Here is a 14,969-nt window from a genome sequence, read left to right as displayed (position 1 = left end):
AATAAACTGTAGAAAATTCTGAAAGAGATGGGAACACCAGACCACCTGACTTGCCTCTTGAGAAAACTGTATGCAGGTCAGGAAGCAACAGTTAGAACTGGACATGGAGGAAACCAGATCTGAAAGAGACACATGTACCCCAATGTTCATCGCAGCACTGTTTATAATAGGTAGGACATGGAAGCAACCTAGATGCCCATCAGCAGACGAATGGATAAGAAAGCTGTGGTACATATACACAATGGAATATTACCCAGCCATTAAAAAGAATACATCTGAATCAATTCTAATGAGATGGATAAAACTGGAGCCCATTATACAGAGTGAAGTAAGCCAGAAAGATAAATACCAATACAGTATACTAACGCATGTATATGGAATTTAGAAAGATGGTAATGATAACCCTATATGCAAGACAGAAAAAGAGACACAGATGTATAGAACAGACTTTTGGACTCTATGGGAGAAGGCGAGGGTGGGATGAGCTGAGAGAACAGCATCGAAACATGTATATTATCAAGTGTGAAACAGATCGCCAGTTCAGGTTGGATGCATGAGACAAGTGCTTGGGGCTGGTGCACTGGGGTGACCCAGAGGGATGGGATGGGGAGGGAGGTGGGAGAGGGGTTCAGAATGGGGAACACATGTAAATCCATGGCTGATTCATGTCAATGTATGGAAAAACCACTACAATATTATAAAGTAATTAGCCTCCAACTAATAAAAATAAATGGAAAAAAAAAAAAAAGAACTGGACATGGCACAACAGACTGGTTCCAAATAGGAAAAGGAGTACATCAAGGCTATATGTTGTCACCCTGCTTATTTAACTTATAAGTAGAGTACATCATGAGAAACGCTGGGCTGGAAGAAGCACAAGCTGGAATCAAGATTGCCGGGAGAAATATCACTAACCTCAGATATGCAGATAACACCACCCTTATGGCAGAAAGTGAAGAAGAACTAAACGGTCTCTTGATGAAAGTGAAAAAGGAGAGTGAAAAACTTGGCTTAAAGCTCAACATTCAGAAAACTAAGATCAGGGCATCTGGTCCCATCACCTCATGGGAAATAGATGGAGAAACAGTGGAAACAGTGGCTGACTTTAATTTTTTGGGCTCCAAAATCACTGCAGATGGTGATTGCAGCCATGAAACTAAAAGGTGCTTACTCCTTGGAAGGAAAGATATCACCAACCTGGACATCATATTAAGAAGTAGAGACATTACTTTGTCAACAAAGGTCCCTCGAGTCAAGGCTATGATTTTTCCAGTAGTCATGTATGGATATGAGAGTTGGACTGTAAAGAAAGCTGAGCACAGAAGAATTGATCCTTTTGAACTGTGTTGTTGGAGAAGACTCTTGGCAGTCCCTTGGACTGCAAGGAGATCCAGCCAGTTCATCCTAAAGGAGATCAGTCCTGGGTGTTCATTGGAAGGACTGATGTTGAAGCTGAAACTCCAATATTTTGGCCACCTGATGCAAAGAGATGACTCATTTGAAAAGACCCTGACGCTGGGAAGGATTGAGGGCAGGAGGAGAAGGGGACGACAGAGGATGAAATGGTTAGATGGCATCACTGACTCAATGGACATGAGTTCTGGCAAACTCTGGGAGTTGGTGATGGACAGGGGGGCCTGGCGTGCTGTGGATCATGGGGTCACAAAGAGTCAGATAAGACTGAGCGACTGAACTGAACTGAACCGATACAGCCTCTAAAAACCAAGCTGCAGATTTTGCAGCAAAAGACTACATGTACTGTATGATTCCATTTACAGGAGCTTCTAGAAAAGACCTAACGTAAGGGAAAGCAGATCAATGTCTGCCAGAGGATGACAGAAGATGACTGATTATAAATGGGTATGAGGAAACTTTCTGGGCTGGCAGAAATATTCTACATTATTAATATCTAGATATATATTAATATCTATGGTATTTATGTATAACCATATACATTTACCAAAGGACAAAAATTGTATACTTAAAATTGATGTATTTTACTATATTTTGAATTAAACCTCAATAAAGCTACCTAAAAGCAAAAAAAAAAACAAAAAGAAAAAAAGATGTTGCAGAAAATACTCATGGATAGATGAAAAGGTTAAAAATACATTATTAAATTTAAAAAGCTGAAATTATAAAACTTATATCCAGTTTATTTCCTATTTAAACTGTATTTATGGAAAAAAGATATTTCTTGAAAAGTAAACAGCAGTTAATTTGAGTGGTTTTTTTTGTGTTTTCTTGGTGTGCTTTTCTATAATTTTCAAATTTCTGTAATGAAAATGGACTAATTAGTTGGAAAAATATTGAGAAAAATGCTCTGGAATAACTTCTAGAAAATTCTATTTATATTCAACATTTCAGGAATAAATGACTGGGTAGAGTCTCTTAGAATCTGGAAAATCTGTGCACAAAGAATTGATGTTCCACCTCCTCTCTAATACCTTGAGTACTTTAATAAAGAACAAGTAGACAACAGATTTTTACTCCTAATTGTCAAGAAATAGGTAAAAGTATTCTTTTGATAATAGAGAATCACTAGCTCGCTGACTTCAAAGGAACCTTTCCAGATTATCTAACCCAAAGGTTTCCAAACGTGGCCACTCATCAGCATCTTTAGGAGTTCTTCTACAGTCTTCAAAGGTCCCACTGCTGGGGATGCTTGGGCAGTGAGCTTGGGTCAGAAATGCACCTGCATTTCTAAAATGTTACACAAGTCTGCGGTCCAGGGTTGAGAACCACTGCAACATCAGTGACCTCCCTAGTGACTGCTAATTAGTTGTAGAGTGGAGAAAAGAACCCAGGTAGTGCTTCATAAGAAAACCAAGAACACGTATATAAAATTATCATCATCATAAATTATTATAGTATCTTTAGTGATGCTTACAGCATGGGAGATAGTATGAAAAGAGCTTTATATGTATAATTTTCAGTTTATTCCCACAAGAATCCTAAATAGAAAACTTCTTTTAAGATGGAACCAAACCTCAGGAAGTTTTACTAACCTGCCATGGTCATTTGACAAAATGTAGTGAAGCCATGATTCAAATCCAGGTTAGCCTTATTTTGTCCAAAGCCATGTTTTAAATTTACTATATAAACTATCAAGTATAGTTCTTGCTAACCCATTATACTGCATTCTCAATTTCTGATGACCTATAACAGAGCTCAGCAAACTGGCCCGAGAGTCAGCTACCTGTTTTTGTAAATAAAATTTTATTGGAAGAGCCATGCCCATCTGTTATGTATTTGGCTGCTTTCATGCAACAATGGTAATGTTCAATAGTTGCAACAGAGATTGCATGACCCATAAAGACTAAAATATTTACTATCTGGCCCTTCATACAGGAAGTTTGCTGACCTGTATGATGAAAGGATGAATGATGAGGAGAGGTATAAATTATTCCCCTAAAGTTCTATTTGAATCATGAAACTGAAAGAATTGAGATGCCTCAAAGGAGTGGCCTCAGGATTCCCTGACCCAGTTTTGTCTTCTTCATGCCCTTGCACAACTGAATACAATGCATATTAAAAGGATAGAATTATTTTAAAAAATAGGTAGTATTAGGTTGTAAGATTTAATTTTCCCCAAGAGAAACGTTAAAGTATTGAAAATAGTGAGACTGTCAAATATAAAAGGACAACTTTTAAATATATGAATGACAGAAAGGACCATGCTGGTTTTTTGTTTTTTAATTTATTTTTTAATTTTTTTGGCTGTGCTGGGTCTTTGTTGCTGGGCAGGCTTTTCTACAGCTGTGGCAATAAAGGTTACTCTAGTTGCAGTACACGGGCTTCTCATTGCAGTGGCTTTTCTTGGCACATGGGCTTAGTTGTTCCACAGCATGTGGGATCTTCCCAGGTCAGGGATCAAACCCCTGTTTCCGGCATTGAAAGGTGGATTCTTTATGGCTGAGCTACTAGGGAAGCCCTATGCTGGTTCTTTTAGTTAACCTAGCATACTTACTGAAATTTCCTTTGTACCATACTTTAACACAAAGAACAATTAAATTTTTTTACTTCTTTGGCTGTGTCAGGCCTTAGTTGCAGCATGTGGGCTTAGCTGCTTTGCAGCATATGGGATCTTAGTTTCCCAACCAGAGATCAAACCCACATCCCCTGTACTGGAAGGCAGATTCTTAAGCACTGAACCAAGAGGAAAGTCCCAAAGAACAATGTTTTAAATATAAATAGACGTGATATATACCTATTACTGATAAATAGATATATACCACGAAATAGAATGTACCACGTGCATGAGTGCTCAGCTGTGTCTGATTCTTTTGTGACCCCATAGACTGCAGCCCACTAGGTTCTTCTGTCCATGGGATTTCCCAGGCAAGAATACTGGAGTGGGTAGCCATTTCCTCCTCCAGGGAATCTTCTGACCCAGGAACTGAACCTTTGTCTCCTGCATTGGCAGGCGGATTCTTTACCCCTGAGCCACCAGAGGAAAAAAAAAAAAGACTAGGAGGAGGATGTATCACAAATAAATTATCTCTTTTCATGTGGAACTAAAAGAGAAATCTGATAGAAGAATTTAGAAATCATTCAAAACTAATCTCATTATGTGTCAATATCCATATTTCAAAGCAGTCAAGTCCAGTTTCTAGAACTTCTTGCCCAACAACAATGCATGTGGAGTACTTCCTTTTCCATACTCTTTTCAAATTATTGTTTAAAACATGAGTTCACAAGTTTCTTTTATAAAGAGCCTGGCAGTAAATATTTTCAACTTTGTGGGCCATCTCTCAGATCTACTCAAATCTGCCACTACACTATGAGAACAGCCACAGACAATATGTAAATAAATGGTGCATGGCAGTGTTCTAACAAAACTTTATTTATAAAAACAGGCAATAAACTAGATTTGGCCCAGGGGCCACAGTTTGCCAATTGCAGGTTTAAATTCATAGACGAGGTCTTAACTTAAAATAATATACTTACTTAATAATATATAACATAATTTATTATATATTAATAATATACTTAATATACTTAAAATTAATATATTCACATAATTATTGACAGATTGCATCTACCTACACTTGTACAATTTAACTTGTTTTAGCTATTTCGTTCTCTAGTGGTCATACAGACTGTAAGCACTGAGGGGAGAAAAGTAATTCTTTTTTACAGGCAGACCCTAAAATATTGTTGGAAACATGGAAAGCAAACTTAGAATCAAGCTTCACATGTCTCTTGTTTAGGGATGCTGTGAGGATTAAATGAGATGACAGACATAAAAGGCCCAACACAGTTTCTAGAACACAGCTGACACTTTTCACCCATGGCAAGTGAGTGAAATATGACCTGGATGGTAACAAATACCTTGTTCTGCCTCTAGATGAAACTTTGATATCTTTTTGGGAGGATTCATCATCTGATTTCATGTCATCTGATGAAGGAGGTTCATGAAGGTTTTCATCTTTCTCTTTATTTTCAGTCTTGATTTCTGTTGGAACAACAGTTCCAGATTGACTTTGCAAGCCACCTAACAAAGAGGCAAAGAACAAAATAAACATCTAGACTCATCTGTGAATTAGAATTAACACAGTAAAAAGCTTTCTTGATGGCAAATATCCTTAGTTGTTTTAGAGCAATGATGGATATCTGAAGATGTAAAAGAGTAAGCTACTCAGAGTTGCAAAGAGCATGTCCACAAACTTTAGAAAAAAATGCTTTCTAAAGCATCTGTATTAAAACAAACAAACAAACAAGGTTGACTCTGATGGTGAGTCCAATGCTCACTTTCAGGTACCATTTAAAAATTAAACAAGGTATGAGAAACATTATGCATTTTAGAAACTAACTTGTAAGATGCTGCCAAGGTAAAGGAAACAAGCTTTAACATTTTCCTGGACAAACACAATAAAACAGGTATCATGGTTAAATATAATTGGGAAAACTTTACTTTGATCGTCTTTTATTACCTATATATTTGTACTTATTTATAAGGTCTACTATAACATTGGCCGCAGTTTGCTTTTTACAAGAATTATTGGTCTCTCCAACTAAATTATAATCTAAACAACAGCTACTATCATTCAGAACTCTAAATATACCCAGAAATATCTTTCTCACTGCCTCTAGGGACCATGAAGACTCAGCCACGAGGGGAAGTGATTTAAAAAGAGACAGAACAGGGTCTTCCCTGTTGGTGCAGAGGTTAAGACTCTGTGCCTCCACTGCAGGGGGTGTGGGTTCAATCCCTGGTTGGAGAACTAAGATCCCGCACGCCTTGCAGTGCGGCCAAAAAAGGGGACAAAAAAAAAGAACAGAAGCTAAGAGGATGACCAGTAAACACTGAACAACAGTTTGCACAGGGTTCCATCCACCAATAAACATTTATAATTGGATCAGCTAAACCGATCAAAGTACTGAACCCTAAATATCTACCCTGCACATTCATGCAGTAGTACCATTGTTTGGAATTCTCCTAAGATGACTTTTGATTAACAGATGTCAATTTGACCGTGAAAAAGGCGACAGAGCTCCAAATGATACCTCTGTCTGCACTACTGCTGAAAACCAACAATACGGTTACCTCTATAATTTTCCTGTGTTTTATGGTTCAAGTCTGTGCTTGAAGCAGTGACCGTACTAGACAGGACTGAATGATTGCCATTGAGACTGACAGAGTCTTCTCGATGAGTTCCAACCTAAAGTAAACAAACAAACAAAAAAGTTCATGGGGCAGTAACTGTTCAAATTCTTTCACTGGGTTTAAATTTAGCAATTGTTTTTGGATGCTACTTTTCTGGTTTTTGAACTGTAAAAGACAGTAGCAGTATTGTTTCTGAGCAAAAATATTTTTTAAAAAATACTTTAAAAAATTTTAACTTTCAAAGTTTATATTCCACAGAGGGTTGCTATGAGAAGCAAATGAGCTAACAGAGATAAAGCACTCTATACGCTATGTGCTACGCTTAGTCACTCAGTCATGCCCGACTCTTTGAGAGAGCACAGCATATTATAAGCTCTATTCTGTATCAGTCAATCTGAAAACCTATTCTACATATTACTTAAATATGTTAAGCTATCCATGAATTTGTATTTCTTCTCAAAAAAAATTAAAAGAGCAGCAAAAGCAATATAAAATTAAAGTAATTTAGTAAGTTGTACATTTCCAGGAACCAAAATTGCCATTTATTTTTATTCTCAGTTTTAATCAGATTTAGACAAGTCAGAGTTAACTTAAACTGAGAAGGTATGGCATACAATTTTAGCTAATACAGTATTTTTAGAAAAACTGTTACAAATGAAGCTTTTTATTAGAACAATAGCAGATGAGTCAACTAGAAGATTAAGCCTTTACTTAAATAGATTTATTGCCTGGAGTTATACATGAGAACCACTGTTTTTTTCAACAAATCCTTCAATCCCAGTAAAACACCATGCTTTGAATCCCTCTTGAGTAATTAATATAGCTTTTATCTTTCATGACTTTGTATGGATTTTACCCTAATATAAATACCCCTAAGCAAGTTTATCCTCTGGTTTCCTGTGAGCCAAACAAAAGAAACAAAAGTTTCAGGCAATGCAGGCTATTGGTAGTGGATCTGATCAGAACATACCAGGTCTTCCACTTTACTTTTGAAGAAATGTCTGTCCTCTGCCTTTATTCTTGCCTTTAATGTAGTTAAACAACAACAATAATAACAAAAACCATTTAATGTATTCCACAGCTACTTTTAAAATTATTTGAAGATTAGGTGTGTCACTACTCCCCTGGATGATCAAGCATTGACTATATCCTTTTTCTAAACCACACAAATTCATCACTCATTAGAATCATAAAATCTTAAAGCTGGGAAGGGACCACAGAAAACAAAGTAGCCTTCTACACCCTTACCATTTAGGAAATCTTCCCTTATCCCTTAACCTTTACTTCTACACTGAACTTCAACATACCGCCAATAAAAAATCTTGGGAAAAATCTGAAGAACTAAACCTAACAACAAGTGAAGTAGACTGTGAAAATTACTTTCAAGAGAGGAAATTATTTTTTAAAAAGTTTATGATATCCTATATCTAGGGAATCCTAGTCATGTTTATTCTTAACACATAGGTTGCTTTCTTGCATGATTTGAGGGAAATGTTGGTTCAAAATTCCTTTTTATAAAAATAGGCATGATATAAATACAACACATAGCTAAAAATTCTTTGGGAACTTAGGAGCCTCAGCCTATTTTAAAGATAATGTATTACTAGAGTAATTTTTTACTGGCTGAGAAAGTCATTGCAGGATAAAGCAAAAGCTAAAAGACTCTATGTTTGTATTTATAATGTGGACTTAAAACTTCCTATGATCTTTGGTAATATGTGCTAATTTTGCTCTTCTATAGTATTTTGAGCTATTATACCAAGTATTTAAAAAAATAGGCTTTTAAAATTTAAACTTAAGTATATTTACTATGTATTTTATCTGTGAAACCTATTTTAGAGCTTCAGAAGACAATACCACTGAACAAACTGAATTTCACTGAGTGGTAAGTGATGATACATCTGTGAAATTCTTATTTTTTTTACTTTATTAGTATGAATAATTCTTTGATTTTCTGACTCTCAACTAATAAAAATGTTCTATCACCTCCTTTCTGATGAAAGGTTTGGCAGACAAAGGATCATTATCTAAACAATAAACCTTAGGGATTTTGCTTTTCCCTGAAGGAAAATCAGAAAGGTTACTCAATTTGTTTTGGGATATAAAATGCCAGTGAATATCTTTGTCTCTGTGGAATACTACAAACTATTCTCTCACACCAACCTTGAAAAAATTGAACCTTTAAAAAATGGTCTCAGACTAGCAAAAACTTTAAGTCTGGAGTTTTTCATATTAATGAAGTTAGCAGGAACTTTTTGTTTGTTACTTGATCCCCCTTACAAATGGGCCTCATATATTTTCTGGAGAACTTGACTTGCACAGTTCTTACAGTTTTCTTTAACCAATGCTCATCCTGGCTCCCATGTCCTCCCTTTAATCTGCAGCTACGCATTCAAATGGATCTGTCCACACACGCAACAGGTGTATAAACAGTTCTTTGTCTGAGCTCAGAATCTGTGGGGCCAGCCAGAAAGGACCTTGTTTAATTGTTCATCTCGTTAGCATACAGCTGACAGGCTGCTTCTCTTGGGGAACTAGCAGGGGAAGGAAAACTTCTAGGCCTGCTATGCTCTAAATCTCGATTATTATGAAGAGCTCCATTTCAGAATAAAAGGCCCATTCCATTAAATGACATCATCTTACATTCTGAACCTTTACAATTTATGTATGGCCTTATTTTTGTGGGAGCATCCGACAAAGGACTTGTTTTCATTTAATTTGGCCAATGGCTTCAACACCCACAATGGAAAGATGTTAAATCTCATTAGTTGATGAATAAGAGGTCTTGTGAATTAAGGGACAGACTGAAAAATATTCAGCAGGAACTCCTCTCTGATTCTGAATTCTATCCTAATAATTTGTTCAATTTGTACTATTCACTGAATACTAGTGATTTAACTTAAATCACTATCAATCTACGGACTAATTAAAGGATCTCTAAGTACTGTATGTATTTTGTTTTACCTGAAGAGGGTTTTATGCTAAAACTTGGAAGAATTCTTTTTGTTATGGTTCCTTTTGAATAATATTTCCGTAAATATATAAGCTGTCTGATTTTCAAGCTTAAAAGTTGACATTTAAACAATTCTGAGTTTAAAAAAATGGCATCAAAATGCTTTAAAAGCACTATAATGTGTTCTTAATGAAAATAAAAAAAAAATTTAAGTTGCCCATTTAGTAAAGAATTGGTTAGAAAAAGTACAGTTAAAAACCAAACTCTTTTAGTTTAGCTGAAACCTACACAATTTCTACTGTATATAAACCTTTACTACTTAAATTACTGTTCAAACATATGGCTAAAATAGTTTCAAATTTACTCTGATACGTGACAAAAAGTGCTTAAAATCGTGAATAAAAATATTACTCTATTTGTTAGTCTTTAATAACAATCTTAAATCTTTTAAAACTAGGAAAAATATAGTTTAATTGCTTTAGGATTTAGAAATCAGATATGATTTATATTTTAAAATAATTATGTAAGGTAGCTGTAAGTTCTACAGTTGAACATTATTTGCTTTCATACAAGACACACATTTCTAACTACAGCTTAAGCAACAAAAAACTCAAGCAATACAAAAAAAAAAAGACATGCCAGAGTTAAATTTCCTTAGGACTTATAACAAAATCAAAAGACCTCATGGGTGTAATTTCATCTGGTATCATAAATAAGGAACTTTTAAAGATTTGCATCAAGCTTCCATTAATATAAAGCTTCTAATCCAACTTAGTTTGAAGTTGAAATCATGGTCTGAACAATAACTGGGTACTTTGTCTTAAAGATAAAAGAGCTATTACAGAGCTATCTCATTGGGCCTTGGTATTTTAGATATTACAGCCATAAACAGATGTGATGTACAATAACTTTATATTGTTGAAACCTCTTTGCAATGCCTAAATGAAATCAATGAGTCTCATTCCTTTTCAGTTTTCCACTTATTAACATTATTTCTTCCAGTCAGCAGTTTATTCCAAGAGTTCATTCTTACACTAAGTAAATGAGAGCAAAACTATAGTCTGTCCAGTGGTCACATTTCAGTAGTTCTAAAAATCCTGATTTTGTGTTTTAAATGATTCAATCACATTCTAATAACAGTGTCTGATAAAGCCTTAATTTTATATTTGGATTAAGAGGATATGGAGAAACTGTCAAAAATACTGAAAGGGAATAAGAAATTAAGTAAATGAAAATATGAAAATGTTAACCCTATTCAAAAGTAAGAGGAAATGTTAAAAATAGGGCAGACTGGCTATACTAATTATATAAGGAGGAATAGGAATTATCCACTTACTAGTTTTTTTTTTTCTGATATAATAATCTTCAGGAAATTTAATTTTTGTGTATATTGATACTTAAAATATGTTATTTCTGTGGTTGGAATCTCTTTTAATCCTAACCTTTTGTGCTAGTCAAGTTTGTTCATTTAAAAGAAACAAACGATCAGGGGGCTTCTCTGGTGGCTCAGCGGTAAAGAATCCACCTGCCAATGCAGGACACAAGTTTGATCCCTGATCCAGGAAGAACCCACATGCCGTGGAGCAACTAAGGCTGTGTGTCACAAGTACTGCGCTTTGGAGCCTGAGAGCTGCAACTACTAAAGCCCACACACCCTGGAGCCCATACTCTACAAGAGAAGCCACCACAATGGGAAGCCCCTGCACCGCAACTAGTGAGTAGCCCCCACTTCTGGCAACTAATGAAAAAGCCCGAACAGACTTGCTGCAACTAAAGAAAAAGCCCGCACAGCAACGAAGACCCAGTACAGCCATAAATAAATGAACAAATAAATAAACAACAAAGTTAGCTCTTCTGATATTGACTCCTATTAATATTTTTGGCAGGTGGTAGTCTTATCTTTGTGTGAAATAAAAAATAGTAATAAAAATAGTAATTATTTCATCTATGAAAGACAGATGTATTTACAAATCATTACTAAAAGCTGCAGATGATCTTACTGGCATACTTTTGTTATAACTGAAAATAATGTCAGGAAAGGTTCTCAGCAACAAAGCTACTTCTTTGATCAAGGAGACTGTTTGGTTAACCTGCCCATGTAGAATTCATACCACTAGTAATCTTGGAAGCACCTGAAGGTTGAGAGCAGGACTTTCTGTATTACTTTTATCCTGCCACTGAGTCCTCTTCTTCCACTCTCAGTGAATTCTGGCTCACCTCAAATATTCCAACTACTTCACAAAACTCCCAAACTACTGATTGAAATGAAATATAAAAAAAGCTATAGGTGCCAAGAAAAAGAAAAAAACAAACAAAAACCTGCTAATTCTCACTTCCTACATTGGGAAGCTAATTTATGTTCTAAACTAGAGATTGGCAAAGTATGTCTGTGGTCCAAATCTGGTCCTGTTTTTTTTTTTTTTTTAAACTAATAAAGGAGGCCCTTTCTATAAATAAAGCTTTATTAAAGCACAGACAAACCCATTTGTTTCTGTAACACTTATGGATGCTTTCATGTTATTGAATCAGAGTTAAGTAACTGTGATACAGAGCATATATCCTGCAAAGCTGAAAATATTTACTATCTGACCTTTTACAGAAAAAGTTTCTGGCTCTTCTTGTTTATAATGCTAGGCGAGAAAGTAACATATTCAAAACCTGGAATTAAAATGGTGACCTCTAGTAAATGCCTATGAGAACAAAAATCCATTTCATCAGAAATTTTACTTGCATGTTCTATGGAGTTCCTAGAAAGGTTTAGCAGACTAGTTCTACTCTCTACAGAAAAATAAATGGAATGATGAAAATTAAATATTGAGGGAAGTTGACTTTACAGATTCTAAATGGTGATACAGAATTGCTGATAAACTGCTATTTCTGCAGTTACTTTGTAATTGTGGCCATGTAAACCTCCATTTTTAGGGATCTAAGAAATATTAATTTAGGTTAATACAGAGGAAAAGTACCTTTGCGACCCCATGGACTACAGCCCACCAGGCTCCTCTGTCCATGGAATTCTCCAGGCAAGAACACTGGAGTGGGTAGCCATGCCCTTCTTCAGGTAATCTTCCTGACCCAGGGATCGAATCCAGGTCTCTTGCACTACAGGCAGATTCTTAACCGTCTGAGTCACCAGGGAAGCCCCCAAAATACTAATTTATGTTAATACAGAGGAAAAATACATGAACTACCAGAAAGTTAAGCAAGATAAAAAAAGAAGTGTTTCCAGAATGTAAAATTGTGTCATTTCTTAGTCATGAACAGTTAGAATACTTGAAGGTGAGATACATACAGGCAGGAGATTAACTCTTGGAGATGGCTGGGAATAGTTACAACAATATGTCCTCCAAATCACACACTCTCTCAGAACACGAAAAAAGCTGTCAGGCATGTAAACAAGGCTCCTGGTAGTACTGATGGAAGCCCTCAGACATGAATAACAGCCACCAGGATAAATTTTCCTCAACAATATGCCTAACACTTAGCTGGGACAGTCTGACTGACTGTGATTTTAATTTCATTCTATCCTTTGGTCTTTTGCTGAAACTGAGAAATGAGTATTCACAGCTAAAAAGTTCATTTCAGAAGGATGGGAATTTAATACTGACTCACTTGACACTGTCAGATTTTATCAGTTAATAATATTTGAGGGTAAGCCTGGCAGAAACATCTGCATCTCCCTCTCATTAGTGATTACATCTGGATGGGGTGGATATAGCAGATCCTGGCAGATTTTCCCCAGCTCTGTGTCCTCTAAGAAGGTTATAAAAACTGAAAGAAGACCTTGATAGATAAACTAAGCGATAGCTTGGGCTTAGTTGCTGCAGCACTGGTGCTACTTCTCAGACTACGTTAGACTCACCTCATGTTTCAGAACTCTTTTTTTTCTAGATTACCTTAAGTTTTTTTTCCTTTGTAAAGAATATCTCTGGCAACTCTGAAACAGGCAGCATATTCCTAGTGGATATAATGGAAGCTACTTTCTTAATTACAAGTTTCAGGGCAATATATAATGAAACAATTTTTCCCTCTATAAGTCCTTTTAAAGTGTGCTAGGTTTTTATATGGCTTTGGAAGACTGGATTTTGAAAAATTTCTTTTCCAACTTATATCCAAAGTTGATAAAAACAATCTCCCAAAGACAGAAGTTCCATTTCATACAAACTCTACATTCATTTAAGAGGATCCAGAGACATAGCAAATATTGTAGCAGATAAACTGAAGTAGGAGCAGTGAGCTATTAACAATGAAGAATTAAAAATGATTAAGAGGTGAGGACTAAGAATTGCACATATTGCAATTGAGACAAACTTAGGATTCCAAGACACTGATTTGTAAGTCCTTCTTCCAAATAAGGATAGATGGTATTTCAGCGAAGTAATAATTTATATTTACAACAAATGCTATCTTATTATAATATTAAAATTATTTTGCTACTATCACTAGTGGTGATAAAAATACTGCTTAAATTTCTATGAATTCAGTAATTTATAAATGTTTTTGCAATTATTAGTTTATTAACAGCAACAAAAGTTAATTTTAAAAAAGCCTAAATTTTAAGATCTTCTGATATTAGAAAACAAAAACACAGTTGTTAAGACATGCAGGCATCTAATGTCACCCATATTGCTGAAAACATTGTTCTTAGGAAACCAGGCAGCCTTGTTTGATGTTTACTTCAGCAGCTCCAGAATGAATATGAATGGCTCCCTGACATGTGAATGTAAAAATCTGGAACCAATCCTATTTTACAGAACACAAGACTTCAGCATTTGGGGCATCTAATTATTTCAATGATAGCTGAGTTTTAGCCTTGATCACATGGCTTATAGTCAGAAATCTGTTTCATAGAATATTTCACAGCATGCAATGAATCTTAAGAACCATGACATAAACATGCAAACACATGGTTTCAATTAAATAGCAGGTTCAAAAAAAGCTTCATTACTTTAAAACATAATTTATATAAAAAATAATGTAAGACATTCAACACACAATTTTCGATGTGCACGGCTGCAGAATGTTACTTTTCCCTACTTTAAAGAATTACCATGCTTTAAAAAAGATGGGTTGAATGATTTTAGTCTCTTCAGGAGTTAATCTAAAATTGTTTCCTTTCATTGTCACTTAAATTACAGCCATTCTCAAAACTACCTCACATTCTTTTCTTCATTTGGGAATAAAACTTAAATTTGGACCTGTACAAATACTGTTGTGTTCGTTCCATTGAAGGCTAGTTTCAATGATAATAAACAGTTTTTCTGGACCAGAACCCCTGAAAATCAGTCTTGTTTTCTTGCTTTTGCTATTAAGACTTTCTACACATTGTTTCAAGGCAAAAAAATGTTCCATCAATTATTATACATCTGGAAAAAAAATTCAAGTTTAAGCTAATATGATCTCTGT

At 35.4% G+C, this 14,969-nt stretch overlaps 1 protein-coding gene across 10 annotated transcripts in view; it reads right to left on the bottom strand.

Annotated features, from left to right (window-relative positions):
* The window catches only part of TCF12 (transcription factor 12), a 390,963-nt gene that overhangs the window by 15,821 nt on the left and 360,173 nt on the right, over window positions 1-14,969 (bottom strand). For all 10 annotated transcript variants that reach the window (XM_061157234.1, XM_061157240.1, XM_061157232.1 and 7 more), the window contains 2 exons: window positions 6,551-6,665; window positions 5,335-5,497 (listed from right to left, as the gene is read on the bottom strand). In XM_061157234.1, coding sequence (XP_061013217.1) covers window positions 5,335-5,497; window positions 6,551-6,665 — 278 coding nt within the window. The remainder of the gene's footprint in view (window positions 1-5,334; window positions 5,498-6,550; window positions 6,666-14,969) is intronic.

Source organism: Dama dama, chromosome 12 (genome assembly GCF_033118175.1).
Source record: "Dama dama isolate Ldn47 chromosome 12, ASM3311817v1, whole genome shotgun sequence".
NCBI classification, from domain to species: domain Eukaryota; kingdom Metazoa; phylum Chordata; class Mammalia; order Artiodactyla; family Cervidae; genus Dama; species Dama dama.
Note: the sequence above shows the minus strand (reverse complement) of the source record. Positions and strands in the feature narration are given on the sequence as shown.